Source organism: Panthera leo, chromosome C2, assembly GCF_018350215.1.
Source record: "Panthera leo isolate Ple1 chromosome C2, P.leo_Ple1_pat1.1, whole genome shotgun sequence".
In the NCBI taxonomy this organism is placed as follows: domain Eukaryota; kingdom Metazoa; phylum Chordata; class Mammalia; order Carnivora; family Felidae; genus Panthera; species Panthera leo.
In genome coordinates, this window is record NC_056687.1 from 151,391,170 (window position 1) to 151,407,423 (window position 16,254).

Consider the following 16,254-nt stretch of genomic DNA (forward strand, 5'->3'; position numbering starts at 1 on the left):
GGCAGAGCTCAGTAACAGCAACCGGTGAGGGTGCAGTTCTCAGGTGTGGTGAGAATGGGGTGCCATTACACCCACATCTGAAGGGGCCGGGGGAGGGAGGTGTTACAGAACCGGAGAGAGCCGTGTGGATGGGCCACCGGGCAGGAGCCGTGGCGCATGGCCGCCACTGGGGAGAGAGCTGGGAAGGAAAACCCTGACCTCACTCTCCACCGTTCTCTGGGTCTCTTGCTGGTGCCTCCCACTGGCCAAATGGAACCAGAAGCCAGAATTCAGGGGCTCCCACTGAGGGGTCCACGTGGATCAGCTGCACAGGCACAGAGCAAGGAGGAGAAGGACAGGGAGAGGCTTAGAGCGCAAACTGCAGATGTGCAGCACAATGAGGTTACTCAACTTTTATAATGACTGGTAGAGTCATAAATAGGGGAAAAAAGCCGTTTGCTACCCTCAGTGTTTTCACACATGCTCACACCTCCCTCCATCCTCCCAGCTCAGTGATTTCCGATTCTTCATAACCACGTTGTCCTCTGGGCTCCCACAGCACCTCGGGTTCCCCGCTAGTGCAGCCGTATTCACTGTGTGGTTTCATCCTCGGTCCCTGACTCACCCAGGTGCCCACCCCCACTGTAAGACCCTTGGGGCCTGGGATGGTGTTTTAAATCATTTTGCATTGCCCGTGCCCAGAGCATGAATGAGCGAGCAATCGGAGTTCAGATCTAACGTCTCTGTGAGGCTTGTAGATTGGACACAAAGCCCGGAGCGACCTGATCTTAACTGCAAGTGAATTCCCTGAGTAATTTAAGCTCTCTGCTTAGGGAATGAAGCTTCAGCCCTGTTTCCCTGGATGGGAGCTTGTTTTTTATCTGGCAAGCGTGGGCCTGTGGGCCTGTGAGCCTGCTGAGGGCCAGTCCTTAGAGGAGCAGGGACAGAGCCCCCTCTGACGGGGAGCCCTCCAGCCGGTCTAGGGCATCCCCTCAGGGAGGTCTGGCAGAGCCTTCTGGGGGGGTGGATGGGGGCTCCTGGTCTCTGTGGTTTCCCTATCACATCATAATTCACACGGCGCTGGCCTCCTGCTTTGGACTTCAACTTGAGATTCTGCTTGCTTCCTTTAGGACTCGAATTAGTTTAGAGCCTGTCATTGTACCTGATATTTTTGTACTCTCTGTTTTAAATCCGAGGATGTTTGGAGGCCTGGAAGGATTTTTAGTCTTTTAGCAAATCTGTAAAAGTGACACTTAGGTGTACGTAATTCCAATAACTCAGAAGGAAGAAATGCTGGGAAAGGTATCACATGAAAAATAAAATGCCCCCCCCCCCCGCCCCGCCCCCCCTTGCCTATCTCCTCCGTCCCACTTTGAATCCCTTCAGTGTTTCAGTGTTCTGGTTGTTGTCTGGCTAACTCGAACTGATCCTGTTAATGCTTTTATTTCTTGAGTTGTCAAGTTTAAGTAACAGTTATTGAATTGTCCCTGTGCAAGATGAGGAATTTAGTGTACTGACGGTAATCCTTCTCCCGTACCCAGGATTCCTTCAGTTTCTGCTACTTAGCATGTTTTTAATTTGGTCTTGCGCTGGATTACCTGCGTAATTTTCAGGGGTAGACTTACACTTGTATTGCTTGATCCACAGACCTTCTATAGGATGTCTTGATTCTTCAGGTGCTTAGGATGAGGAAACTGTAGCTCTGAGCATCCCTTCATCTTTGCTCTCCAACTCGAGCTTGCGATACAATTTTATAACATTTATGTCATTTGAATTCTATTCTGTAATTGTAATTAATTCTGCTTTATCTATAGGATGATTGTTAAAATAAAAAACTGGTGTATAACTTTTATGATATAATGAATTTGTAGCTTCTAGTCTCTAAAGCCAATATTTGGTATCTTATTTGGACCCATAGAGATGCGAATGGACTCTGATGTCACTGACCTTCTGTTTCATGAAGGAGAATGTCCTAAGTGTCAAGGTCAAGTGGACTTTCTTTCCCTCTTCTGTCAGCTGCTCAGGCCATTTAGTCAGCTTCATACGTAAAATCTGACTTTCTGAAGAGCTGTTGTTTTGATGGAATTTCTAGTTACCTTTCTTTTTTACCTATTAAGAAACCACTTGCTTAATCATTTTCCTTGTGACAGAGAACTTAACTTGTACTTGAAAAGGTTTTTCTTAGGGCTCTCTGACTTCTAGTTCTTCTTAGATCAATTGCTTTTTAAGCTGATCGTAGTGCAGTTATCCTGGAATTTTTTTTTACTGCACTCTTGGGTTTGGTACACTATGTTTTGGAATTCATGTGCCCACCATTTTTGAGATTCTGTTTTCATTATTTGGAAGCATATACCCAAGTAATTTTTTTTTTTTGTAAAGAATCACTCAGTGTCTGCAAACCTTGCCGTCATATTTGATTATTAGTAAAGCTTGAGAAAGATTGCACTGTAGCCAATTTTTCAACCAATTTTTCCATGCAATGCAGTCTACTTGCTGTATAGAAAAATTCTCAGCATCAAGTATCTGGGGTATAAATTTCACAATGAAGATTTGAATTGTTCCAAATGTTACCAATTATGCATACTGATTTTATTAATTTATTAATTGAGTTAATTTTGCATGCACAGGCTTTATTTCCATAGTCCAATTTTCCTGAGTCTACTTTTATTAAAAATATTTGATTCATCAATGTTTTTCAATTATAAGACAATTTTGCTGTGTGACTTATTTTTTCAGATTTGAGTTGATAATTTTTATAAAGTCCTCTTTTTTATTTTTTTTATTTTTATTTTTTATTTGAGAGAGAGAGAGAGAGAGAGCATGAGTGGGGAAGGGGGGCAGAGGGAGAGGGAAAGAGAATCTTAAGCAGTATGCACCCTCAACACAGAACCCAATGTTGGGCTTCATCTAATGACCGTGAGAACATGACCTGAGCTGAAATCAAGAGTCAGACACTTAACCGACTGAGCCACCCAGGGTCCCCTAAAGTCCTCTTGTTCCTGGGTCAATTTTTGTAGTTTTCAATGGTACCTTTAACATGTGGTTCTTTAGTTATTTCTGTGTCTATAACAAATTTTATTTATTTATTCATTTTTAATTCAAATTCAAGTTAGTTAGCATACAGTGTAGTCTTGGTGTCAGGAATAGAACCCAGTGATTCATCTCTTACGTGTGACACCCAGTGCTCATCCCAAAAAGTGCCCTCCTTAATGCCCATCACCCATTTAACCCATCCCCCCACCCGCCTCCCCTACAACAACCCTCAGTTTGTTCTCTGTATTTAAGAGGCTCTTATGCTTTGCACCCCTCCCTGTTTTCATCTTATTTTTTTTCCCTTTATGTTCATCTGTTGTTTTCTCAAATTCCACATATGAATGAAATCATATGATATCTGTCTTTCTCTGACTGGCTTATTTTGGTTAGCATAATACACTCTAGTTCCGTCCATGTTGCTGCAAATGTCAAGAATTCATTCTTTTTCATCGCCAAGTGGTATTCCATTGTATATTATATATATATACCACATCTTCTTTATCCATTCATCAGTTGATGGATGTTTGGACTGTTTCCATATTTTGGCTATTGTCAATAGTGCTGCTATAAACATTGGGGTGCATGTGCCCCTTTGAATCAGCATTTTTGTATCCTTTGGGTAAATTCCTAGTATTACAATTGCTGGTTCGTAGGGTAGCTCTATTTTTAATTTTTTGAGGAACCTCCATACTGTTTTCCAGAGTGGCTGCACCAGCTTGCATTCCCAACAGCAGTGCAAAAGGTTTCCCCTTTCTCAGCATCCTCGCCAACATCTGTTGTTTCCTGAGTTGTTCATTTTAGCCATTCTGACAAGTGTGAGGTGCTATCTCATTGTGGTTTTGATTTGCATTTCCCTGATGATGAGTGATGTTGGGCATCTTTTCATGCATATATCTATAAAAAATTTTAATGTGTGCAGTTTTTATTTTGTGTTACTTATTTCCATTAAGTCTCTTTTCTGCTAGAACCTAGGTGAAATATGCTTAGGGTCAGAACAACAGGGTCAGAGTGTACAGTTTCTTCTTTAATAGTCTCCTTATTATGGTAGCAGTCCTGTACTGGATTCCTTGCTGTAACTTAGCGTAAGCTTTTGCCATCCAGGGTCTTTCTAGGCTCATCTGTTTTCCAGGATCAACTAGCATCCATAGGCTGTTGACTGCAGAGGACTCCGTCCCTGTCTCAAATGTCTTTCATGAGCTCCAGAACCAAATACAGTAGAGTCTCACATAATCCCACCTTATTTATACAAATTCAATAATATATGTTTATGAGAGAGAAGGAAGTGGAATGGAAGAGAAGAGGATTGGAGGGGTGGGAAGGGAGAGAGAATAATTTAAATTGTGTGGCCAATTCCATCATCCAGGCATATCCATAAAGAGCTTAATGCTGAATGGATGGGACAGAATGCAGTGAATCTAGGTTCCATATGTCATTTCAGTTGACATATGACTCACACTATGGGCATTGCATTACCCTTAGTGTGTTTAAAGACACATATGTTGCCTTTATCATGGCCCTTAAACAAAACCTGACCACTCTGTTTGTGGATAACTGAAGGGTGACTGGTTCCGGCACTAGAAGAAAAACTGGCCATGTTGACCTCGTTGACCAGTGAGTTGGGATGTCTCTTCAGTATGGTGCCTTGCTGAGGGATTTCCAAGAGAAACTTGACTATGCTTTTTTTTTTTTCTTATATGCTATATTCAGAGGCTAATGTGTAAGCTATGATTGCCCTGTATTCAAATGCCTCCTGGCTCTCTCTACTTACAGGTTCATAAACAGCTTCAGCTTTACCTGTTTTAAACTCAATTTCTTCCCCCAAAGCTTCTTCCTTCCCTAGTGCTCTCTGTCTGAGTGAGTGGCACCTCTGACCAAGCCATTGGTGCCCAAGCCGGGAACCTCAGCTCCTTCCTGTCCCTCGAATCTCTCCCTCACCATGGCTATTTCGAAAGTGACTCTCCAATCTACCCACTCCATTAGGTCATCCTCAGCGGTTGCGATCATTGCAACAATTTCTTCAGTTCTACCTCCTCACCTCTTTCAGCCCCTGTCCCAAGTCCTATCTATTCTCATCAGTAAGAGGGATTTTTTTTTGAAACCCTGACAGTGTTACTCCTCTGTAACAACAACAACAACAACAACAACAACAACAACAACAACAACAGTAGCAACTCACTCTTTAGCAACCCTCCATTACCATCAGGGTGAGGTCCATGGTTTTCACTAGGATTCTAGGGTCCCACATGCTCTCTCGATGCTGACTGGGGCCTTATCTGGCCATTTTACAATGGCAGATAGAACTTGTTGATGGATATCATGTTCTTTTTCACCCACGGGTCACTGCATATGCTGCTTGTTTCCCCTACCATACTCTAATGTCCTCCTTTTTGCTTATCTATGTCTTATATCTCTTTCAGGTTTCAGCTGAGACATTAAAGCTTTGGGAGACCATCCCTGATTCCCCAAGACTGGTTCGATGCCTATCCCATGCACAGACATAGTACCCTCTCTTTCTCCCTATAACAGCATCTGTCTTACTCTTATAATTTCCTGCCTTTTATCTGTCTTCTCCACTTACACCAGGAGAGCATAACTTGTAGGACTAGGAGGAAGGACTGTTGTGTTTTTCCATTAGTGCCTACCACTGTTCTTAGAGCAGACACCACGCATGTGGTTGCTGAATGAACAAACCAGTGCTATGCTGGATTACTCGTAATTCTCTGGAGTGCCTTGGAAGTCAATCGTAGATTGGTATTCAGGTAAATAAGAAAGGAAAACGATGCATGGTATGGGAAGTAAAGGCATTTAACATGAGCCCTACTGCCTTGTCTCATAGCCTACTTTTTTGTTTCTTTAAATGTTTACTTATTTTTGAGAGAGAGCGAGAGAACGAGAGCGCAAGTGATCAGGGGAGGGGCAGAGAGAGAGGGAGACACAGAATCCCAAGCAGGCTCCAGGCTCTGAGCTGTCAGCACAGAGCCCAATGCGGGGCTCAAACTCACCAACTGTGAGATCATGACCTGAGCTGAAGTTGGACGCTTAACCAACTGAGCCGCCCAGGTGCCCCTTTCAGAGCCTACTTTTAAACTTGAAGCTATAGAGAAAGTCCTTGTAGAAGGGTTGTCAGGGATGGGGGCCAGTACAGCTATTATCCCATGGTAGAGTGACCCCGTTAGTGTTGGCAAATCATTTCTGCTTTCTTGGATCCTTACTTCTGCCAGGTCTGGGTTTCAGAAGTAAGAGAGTTGGCATGGAATCAGAGGTGTTAGTGTAAATGTCCTTGCCTGTGTTTATGGCCTTTTTGTTTCCATTTCATCATATTTTAAGAACTTTGCTGACCAAATGTGAGAAGATGTGTGCACTTAATAGCTTTGATTTTGCAGCTCATACTTATGTCCCACTTGATTCCCTATTTTTTCCTCTCTTGTTCACACTATGGCCACTTAGTCACCATCTGCAGGCCCCATTTCAGTAGTTTAGCTGGTTCAGTCTTACTGTGTTGCTCAGTGCTTGGGTCTCAATTTTAGAGACTGGGCTTCTTCTGCCCACTGTTCCCGAACTTAACTTTCCACTTATATCTAGGTCCTCCAGGAATGATGGCCTGCTTTGGTCTTCCCTGCGCCCAGAATTCCTGCTGTATCCACAATGGTGGTCACCTCTGCTGGCCTGCCCCACAATCAGTGAGCTCCCAAGCCCTCTCACCTCACCCAATCTTATAGCTCCCCATGACATCACCCCTAAGGAGCAGAATTCCAGGGCAGGCTGTGTGATTTCTATCTTCCAGAGCTCTCTGAGGATCTGCTGCTTATCTCTGTCCCGAGGATGAAAATGGATGACAGGTGCTACCCGGTGATCTTTCCAGATGAACGAAATTTCCGTCCCTTCACTTCGGACACCCTGGCTACAATTGAGAAGCGGATTGCCATCCAAAAGGAGAAAAAGAAGTGCAAAGACCAGACACCAGCAGAACCCCAGCCTCGGCCTCAGCTTGACCTAAAGGTCTCCAGGAAGTTGCCCAAACTCTATGGCAACATTCCCCATGAGCTGATAGCAAGGCCCCTGGAAGACTTGGACCCGTTCTACAGAAATCATAAGGTAGTTGGCTGGGGTTCTGGGGTGTTCTAGCCATGCAGTTATAACCGGTGTCACAAGAACCTCCAAACATTGATCTTGGGGTTTGCAGGGGTGTCTGTCCTCCTTTGCTATCACCACTTGTCATTGCCTCCATAGTCCTGAGACCCTCTTTCAGTCTTCATTTTCTCTCTGTAATGCATGTCTTGGCGAAGAAGAGAAGGTCCAGGGGGCAGCAGGAAGGTTAAAAGGAAAACAGAGAAAACATAAATGGTGTCAGGAAAGAGGACTAGACTAGCAGTCAGAAAAATTAGGTGTAGGCCATTTAAGTGACTGGCTTTTTGACTTTGGATAAATCCCTAATCCTCATTCTTCTAATCTGTAAAATGGGAATAAAGCATGCTTCCTACAACATGCTTCCCACGGAAGCACTTATAAACTGTAAAGCATTATACTGATATGAGAGATGAATATCACTGTCCAGGAACGTCCAATTCAGTAGTAAGTTTTCCTTGAAAAGCTCCCCAGCTATAGGCTTTTTAGGCTATTAAATGAGAATTCTGGAGGTTGGAACCATACGCCAACATGATGCATAAGAGAAGTTCAATAAGTGATGTTCAAGAATATGGTAATCAAGTGGGCAGGTGGAGATTTTGCATAAATCCCATGCCGATATGTGATAGGCTTGCTATTTAACCTACCTGAATATAGTTGTTGCAGGGAAATTCTAGTAAAAGTTCTTTAAAGGGGCTCCTAAGTGAGGAAATGTGAGCTCTGGGCTCCTCTGATGGCTGCTTGGAAGCCTGGGACAGTGAGGACGGTCCTCTGCAGACCATCCGGAAAAGCTCAGAAGACCTTGCCATAATAATCCCATTGTGTGATCCAGCAGAGAATGGAAAACCCACCTCACCAGACTGAGGGCAGAGAGGAAGGAAGTTTGGGTAGAAGTCCTAGAAATATGAGATGCTGAGACCATTCTCTGCTGGCAACCATGAGAAATCGATCTCTCCAGAGAAATATTGCCTGGTATGTTACCTTGCATTGGGACAGACTTAGGGTTACCAGACCAAATGGGAACTGTGTGTATAGAGGAAAGTGGGGTGTGAGTGGGAAAGACAAGAAAGAAGAAGAGAGATGAAGGAACGAAAACACCCCACTATTTCTCCTTCTTCTTATGCCCCAGAATCCCAGGGGCTTCTTGGAGGCAGAGTTGTTAAATGCGAATTAATTTCTGGAGGTCTTCTGCTTCAAGGCTGGAGCAGGTGGCAGCTTGGTATGCTGCAGACAGTCCTGGGAGGACAGGTTCTGTTCCAGCCTGGCTGAATGTTCTAGGACTATCTACCTCTTCTCAGCTTGGGCTCTCCCTTTAAATTAGAAGACACGATACTTTTTTAGAGCTCTGCACACCCATGACCCCGCATGGCTGGTACTCTCAGCAGTCATGTGAGGTATATGTGATAGTTAGCCCTCCACCTCATAAATGAGAATCCAAAGACCGGATGGGGAAGTGGATTATGACAGGTCAAGCAACCAGTAAGGGATGAAGCTGGGCCCTAAACCCAAGGGCTCTTTCGATAGTCTAAGGCCACTTCCTGTCTTTTGAAACTTCCATTTTGAAGAGCTACAGAGAGAGGGGTGGAGATATGTCAGCAAGAAGACAGAAGGAGCGGGTACCTATCATTTTAATAATTTAAACCCTGGTGAGTATAGTTAAATACACCATTAGCTGAAATATTTAAAGCAGGGAGAGATGGCATTAATAAAATATCAAGGGGCACAGAGACAGAGCCATATCATGCCACCTGTTAATCTGGGGTGACCTGCCTCAAGGAGGGGTTTGCTCTCTGCCCTAAAATTGTCTTTCTAGCCGAAGGAAGGGCCCAGAATCCCTAAAGTGGGTCTTGGGCTCCTGAGCTCATAGCTTTCAGAGAAGCCTGTGGCCCATTTCCTTTTGTTATGGAGGCAACAGAAAATATCCTGCCCCATTTTTTCCTGCCGCCAGATGGCCAGCAGACAAGTAAGTTCCAGCAACTCAGCAAAGGGAGGTTGATGGTTGGCAGTGGCTGAAGTTCTGGTACCTCAGCCAAGGCAGCACCCACCCTGCTATATTGGGCCTTGGCGACAAGGCCTGTCTTTCCTGTATAAGAACACACTGGATTACATGCCAAGTAGTACTTTTGCAGATCTGAAAGGAGCAGAGACATGGGGAAACAGGAATGACCCTCATTCTGTGAAGGCTTTTGTAACCAACAGCCTTGGGGACATGTAAGGGGACAGCCAGATTATAGCTAAATGGAAAGAAGGAGGTTTCGGGGGGTTGATGTGAGACCCTGTGAGTGATGGGTTCTTCTGCAGGCACTGCTTCATTCCTAGGTCCCAGGAAGAATTGGGCACACGTCTGGTGTTGTCTTCAGTGGAGCCCAGTGGGCATTTTGGATGGGACAGTGTACCACTTAGCAGATCTGTCCGGGGTTCGGCATCCCTAGACCTACCCACTAAAGACCAGTAGGGCCTCCAGTCGTTGTGACAGACAGCCAAAAACACCCACATGTATTTCCAGACGCCTTCTGTAGGGCCTCCCCCACCAGTTGGGAACCGGAGGCAGATTTGCTCATACATCAGTGGGGAGAATGGGAGAGCAAGTCTGGGAAGCTTGATGACTTTTTCTGTTGAAGATCCTCAAGGTTGGAATTGATCGGCAGACTATCTCGCGTAGAACTGCTCAGGTACAGCAACACAGACTCCCCGGGTCCCTGACTGTTCTAACCTTTATTACGAAGCTCTTATTCGTAACCAAAATAATTTAAAATAATCTGCTGAATGTGAATGTTCAATACTACTCCCCATCTCTTCAAGTTCCCTCCTAGTTCTTATCTCTCTAGACGGAGATACAAGACGAAGGGTTTTGCTGGTGTCCAGAGTCACAGCTTGGGCTGGTTGGAAAGTGCCTCGGGCTACAGAGTGACAGTAGCCCAATCAGAAACTGTCATGATCATGATAAGCCAAGCCACGCCTCAGTCCGCGGTCCCACTGAATTTCCTCTGAATGAACTAACTCGCGATAAATATTGTTCCGTCACTGCATGTAATTCTTGTGGCATTTGTTTGCTTGTCTTCGCAGACGTTTATGGTGTTGAACAAAAAGAGGACCATCTATCGCTTCAGTGCCAATCGTGCCTTGTTCATATTTGGGCCTTTCAATCCAATCCGAAGTTTAGCCATTAGGATCTCAGTCCATTCATATCCTTTCGTTGCATCTTCTGCCAAGTCCAGGTCATGTGAAAAGTGCCAGAGCCCCAGATTGAGGGGAAGGAGCTGATTCTTGGAACCAATAATGGCAGAGTGCCTGTGGCTGCATGGCGGGGGCTGTGCTTTTACTGCGTGTGAACAAGGCTTGGCCCTGCCCTGGGATCCTGTGGCCTCAGAAGGAGACGGGCCAAAAGGCAGGCAATTTCTTCAGTGGGTCGGGCAGTTTGGGAGCGGTAGTGTGGAGAGGCACCGCTGTGCTTTGGAGGCATCCAGGGGGACTTCCCGGAGAAAGGAACATCTAAGTTGGGGCCCAGACTAAGGTGGCAAACCATCTACCTGTCTCTGTATTTACCTGCTAACGGTGTTGTGTTGGACCTAGACAGAATTTATTTTTATTTAAAAAAAAAATTTTTTTTTAACGTTTTATTTATTTTTGAGACAGAGAGAGAGCATGAATGGGGGAGGGGCAGAGAGAGAGGGAGACACAGAATCGGAAGCAGGCTCCAGGCTCTGAGCCATCAGCCCAGAGCCCGACGCGGGGCTCGAACTCCGCGAGATCGTGACCTGAGCTGAAGTCGGACGCTTAACCAACTGAGCCACCCAGGCACCCCGGACCTAGACAGAATTTAAAGCTTTATGGAAACACTCTGTAATGTGGAAAGTCTGGATTTCTGGCTTCTTTTGAAAAACGGAACCTCTCTCAAGGCTCAGCCTATAGTCCTAGCTGGCAAAAATCGGTGTCGTGAGGAACCACTGCCTGTTTTAGAGGGTCCATGCAAGCTCTGCTTCACCACCTCTCCACCCCTCTCTGTGGCCCATTTTACCCATTTAAAGGACTCCCGAGGGGCGCCTGGGTGGCGCAGTCAGTTGGGCGTCCGACTTCAGCCAGGTCACGATCTCGCGGTCCATGAGTTCGAGCCCCGCGTCAGGCTCTGGGCTGACGGCTCAGAGCCTGGAGCCTGTTTCCGATTCTGTGTCTCCCTCTCTCTCTGCCCCTCCCCCGTTCATGCTCTGTCTCTCTCTGTCCCAAAAATAAATAAACGTTGAAAAAAAAAATAAAAAAAAAATAAATAAAATAAAGGACTCCCGAGACTCTTAAGGCTTTGAGTTTGCAACCTCAGTCTTAAGGATAAAGACAGGAGGGGATTATTGAGCATTCCTGCTGTGTGCAGGGGGTGGTGGAAGACGCCAGGCAGTTTTAGACTGGGGGAGGTCAGAAAGACATGGACTGGTACATGTATTGAAGTACTGGGGGGATGGGAAGGAACAACTGTTCAGGTTGGCTTCCCTAGAAGCAGAATCTGAGATGGGGATTCTTATTTAATCCCCATCTTTAGTATTATTATTATTTTTTAAATTTTTTAACGTTTATTTATTATTGAGAGACACAGAGAGACACAGCGTGAGCAGGGGAGGGGCAGAGAGAGGGGGCGACCCAGAATCCGAAGCAGGCTCCAGGCCCCCGAGCTGTCAGCCCAGAGCCCGACGTGGGGCTCGAACCCACGAGCCGCGAGATCATGACCGGAGCCGAAGTCGGACTCCGAACCGACTGAGCCACCCAGGCGCCCCCGCCCCCCGCCCATCTTTATTATTTAATTATTTAATACCAAATGATGACTTAGTAGAGGAGTTGCCCTCTGGAGAAGGAAAGAGGGAAGCAGGATGGAGAGAAGGAGGAACAAACAAGGATAGGGTCTCAGCTGAGCCCACATCAGCTGGAGTCCACCAGGAGCTCTGGAGCACCGATGACGTCACAGAGGAAGCCCACCTGGAAGCGAGGGCCAGCTTTTTTCTACGTCTCAGTCAGTCGGACATGAGGGAGGGAGTTGTAGCCCTCCAGGTGAAGGGGCTGCCATTTGGCTGAGGACCGTTCTTCAGGGGAGGGGACAGGTGTGGGCGGTCGCCCGCCAACACGCACCGTCCGCAGACAGGTTGCACCTGCAGCCAATGGGGCCTGGAGGTATGCCTGCAGCCTCCACCGTGACGGATGACCCGGGCCACCCTGAAGTGTACCTGCCTTAACAGACAGCGGTTACATTGTTCAGCATGTTCATCATCTGCACCGTCATCATCAACTGCGTGTTCATGGCCACCGCCTGTGGGAAGGACAACAGCAACATATATACCGACAATGCCGAGTAAGTGTTTGTCCCGCGCTCACCCGACCTAAGGTTTGGAACAAATACGCCTAAACGACCTGTGATTAGATCAGAGTTCAGCTATACGGAGAAAGACAAAGTCGCCCATGGTCCCAACTTCCCAGTGCAAATGCCGGAAGGGTCCATTTTAGTTTGGTACACATATTTTTAACAATTATTTTTAAAGACCTCCAAAATAATAAGCAGCGCACTTACAACTTTTATGTCTAACTTTTAAGAGGTTTTCTTTGTGTTTATAGAGGCTTTATAGGAATCTGCTTTTATGCTAATATAACATTCTATCAGGCGAATAAACCATAATTTACTTAACCGTTCTAGTATCTTACTCCTATAAATATCACTGCAGCAAGCATCTTTTTTGCATAAAGCTACTTTTCAAAAATGATTACTTTTCTTAGGGTAGAGTCTTAGAAATGGGTTTACTAGATCAAAAGTACATTGCAATGCTTGAAAAACATATGGGGACAAAATGTTTTCCAAAAGGTTTGGGATAGTTGTTAATTTATGGAGTTAACAATATTTCCATTTCCCATGTATCATTTTTGCTTTTTCCCTGGTGAGTTTGAGTGAGTTCTTCCTATAATTAAAATATTAACTTTTCGTAATTTTTAGTTGGCTATTCAGTAATGCAAGTTAATTTTTCAACTTAGAAAGTTCTGTATTTTGATAAGTATTCTCTTATCAAAGAGAATGTTGTCCTAGTTTTTCTAATTGAACATATTTGCTGCTTTAGTCTTTCAGGAATATATTGAATAATTGAGAGAATAATAAGAAATCACTTATTTTATTCACATATTTTTATCCCATATTTAGCTTAACTGTGTGATAGAAACCATCACAGTCAACATACAGAACGTACAGAACATTCCAGACACTCTAAAATTTCCACTTGGCAGTCAATCCCTTGACCCCCACTCGCAACCCCAGACAAATACTGATCTGCCTTCTGTCGCTCTAGACCAGTATTGCCTTTTCTAGAATTTAATATAAATGGACTCATATAATGTATATGATACCATACTTTCCTATCTGGCTTCTTCCACTTAGCATGTTTTGAGATGCACCTGTGCTGTTGTTTGTATCACTTGCTTTTCCCCTCCTTGGTGTTGAGTTGTATTCCTTTGTATGAGCATATCACAATTTGTTTTCCCATTCACCTGTTGATGGACATGTGGGTTGTTTCTAGTTTTGGCCATTATGAATAAAGCTGCTAAGAACATTTCTGTATAAAAGTCTGTTTATGGGGATCACTTGGGTGGCTCAGTCGGTTGAGCATCTGACTCTTGATTTGGGGTCAGGTCATGATCCCAGGGTCGTGAGACAGAGCCCCATGTTGAGTTCTGTGCTGGGTGAGGAACCTGCTTAAGATGCTGTCTCTCCCTCTGCCCTCTACCCTGCTCATGCTCTTTCTTTTTCTCTCTCTAAAAATTGAATTAATTAAGTAGGTAAGTAAAAGTCTTTTTGTAGATATATGTTTGCATTTCCCTTGGATAAATACGTAGGAGTGGAATTGCTGTGACATATATGTGAAGTATATGAGTGAGTAACTTTGTAAGAAATGGCCAAACTTCTCCAAAGTGAACTGTTTTACATTCCTGCAATATATGAAGGCTTCAAAGTCTTTATTAATTTCATCCTTAATTTGCTCTTCTATTTCTAGCTTCTTAAGGTAGAAACTTAAATAGTTGGTTTTAGACCATTCTTCTTTTCTTGTACAATTGTATAAAGCTATAAATTTCCACTACGCACTGCTAAAGAAAGCTTCATCCCACATATTTTGATATGTTGTGTTTTTATTACCTTTTGGGTAAACATTCCCTACTTCTTATGATTACTTCTTTGTCCCATGTGTTATTTAGAAGTGTGTTTTTTTCCAAATATTTTATATTTTTCTAGTTGCCTTATTGTTAATGATTTCCAATTTAATTCTGTGGAAAGGATATACTCTGTAAGTTTTCAATCTTTTGAAATTAGGAGAAACTTATTTATGGCTCTATGGGGAATGTTTCATGTGTACATGAAAAAATGTGGATTCTGCAGTTTGATATGATTGTCTGTAAATAGTCCTATTAGGTTAAGGTGGTTGATAGTGTCATTTATATATTTTATCCGTTTGCCATTTCAATTAGTACTTCTATGAATTACTGAGGAGAGGCTTGAAATCTCCATCTATGATTGTGAGTTGGTCTATTATCCCTTCATTTTTGGCAAATTTTGCTTTATATATTTTTGCAGCACTATTATTAGGCACATACAGATTTATGGTTATTATATCTTTCTGATGTATGCATTCTTTTATCAGCATGAAATGCCCTTCTTTATCTTTAGTAATATTCCTTTTAGTATTTGTTTTGTCTGAGGTTAATACAGCTGCTCCAGTTTTCTTAGGCTCATTGTTTGCATGGTATATCTTTTTCCATCCTTTTACTCTCAACCCTTTTGTGTTTTTGTATTTATAGTGTATCTCTTGTAAAGAGCACATAGTTGGCTTTTGTTTTTTATGCAGTGTATTTTCTAATCTCTGCCTTTTGATGGTATATTTATTTCATTTGCATTTAATGTAATTATGAATATGCTTAAATTCAGGTCTGCTGTTTTTCTATTGGTTTTCTGTTGCTCTCATCTGTTTTTTGTTCCTTTCCTCTTCTATCATTCTTCCATTCCTACCTTCTTTTTTGTTAATCAGGCATATTTAGTATTTCATTTTAAATCTCTACTGTTTTTCTGTTAGATTTACTTCTTTGCATTACTTTTTAGTGATTGCTCCTTCTCTGTCGTTAAGTGGGACTTGGGTCTAGTTAAGGACAGTGAGCTTGGGGCTATGCCTTGAAGCAAGGGGCATGGATACTGCTGAGAATAGAAGTGATCCTGGGCAATATTACTGGGGAAAATGGTCTCCCCTTTAGATAGTTGGCTATTCCATGTGAGGAGCTAATTGAGAGTGGAGGAGTTGCTCATTATTTACTGCAGTGTCTCTGGAAGCCTTTGTAGTCAAAGTGTAGCTGAGCCTGCTCGGCTCTTCTAGTGAGATGCAATGAGTCTTCTTTTTCCTATTAATGGAAAGCAGTGGCCCAATTGGATGCTAATCTGCTCAAAGGTCATTTTCACTACTAAAAGACCCATAAGGCAAAGATATGAAAAAACCCTTGTCTAGGCTGTAGGGAAGCTGCTGCTGTCTCCTGGTGGCATTTGTACTGACAATGGATGCATAAAAGTGAGGGTGGGAGGAGGAGGTTGAAAACGTTTTTACAAAAGAAGGCATGTGGTTGAGTTATTAGGCCCATGGGGGGAGAGTTTCTCTAATTTTGTCAGTGTCCTTTGGTTAGAAAACTTTTAAATGGGAAATTGATTCCAAGTCTATAGCTCTCAGAGAATGAATGCCAAAGTGCCCTAGGATCAGGCGATGGTGTTCTCTTAACCTACCTGGACACCACCCATGGCCCTGATTGGGTACCCTAACCGTGCTTGAACTGACAGTGACACGCTCCAGAGGGCCTCATTTGCCTGGTGGGTTGGGATCTCTCTGTCATGGAGCTCCCAAGCCCTGTTCCTTGTGGTGGGCATGGCTGTACTCCATATCAGATATCATGGTGGGTCTGCCTGTCCCTCTATTGGCCAGGCTTCGGCTGGGAGTGGGAGGTGGGAGACCAGGTGGTTAGGTAGAAATGGCAGTCAAGGGCTGCTGTCTCATTTGCCTGAGACCTAGATGGAGATTTGCAAAATCCCACAAATCTGCAATTACAGCTTTTCCCAAAATACCCTTA

General features: G+C 44.0%; 1 protein-coding gene across 1 annotated transcript in view; it reads left to right on the forward strand.

Annotated features, from left to right (window-relative positions):
* Window positions 1-16,254, forward strand: part of SCN11A (sodium voltage-gated channel alpha subunit 11) — a 94,875-nt gene that overhangs the window by 2,348 nt on the left and 76,273 nt on the right. The window contains exons 2-4 of the mRNA XM_042955574.1: window positions 6,797-7,107; window positions 10,204-10,322; window positions 12,368-12,469. Coding sequence (XP_042811508.1) covers window positions 6,835-7,107; window positions 10,204-10,322; window positions 12,368-12,469 — 494 coding nt within the window. The 5' untranslated portion in view covers window positions 6,797-6,834. The remainder of the gene's footprint in view (window positions 1-6,796; window positions 7,108-10,203; window positions 10,323-12,367; window positions 12,470-16,254) is intronic.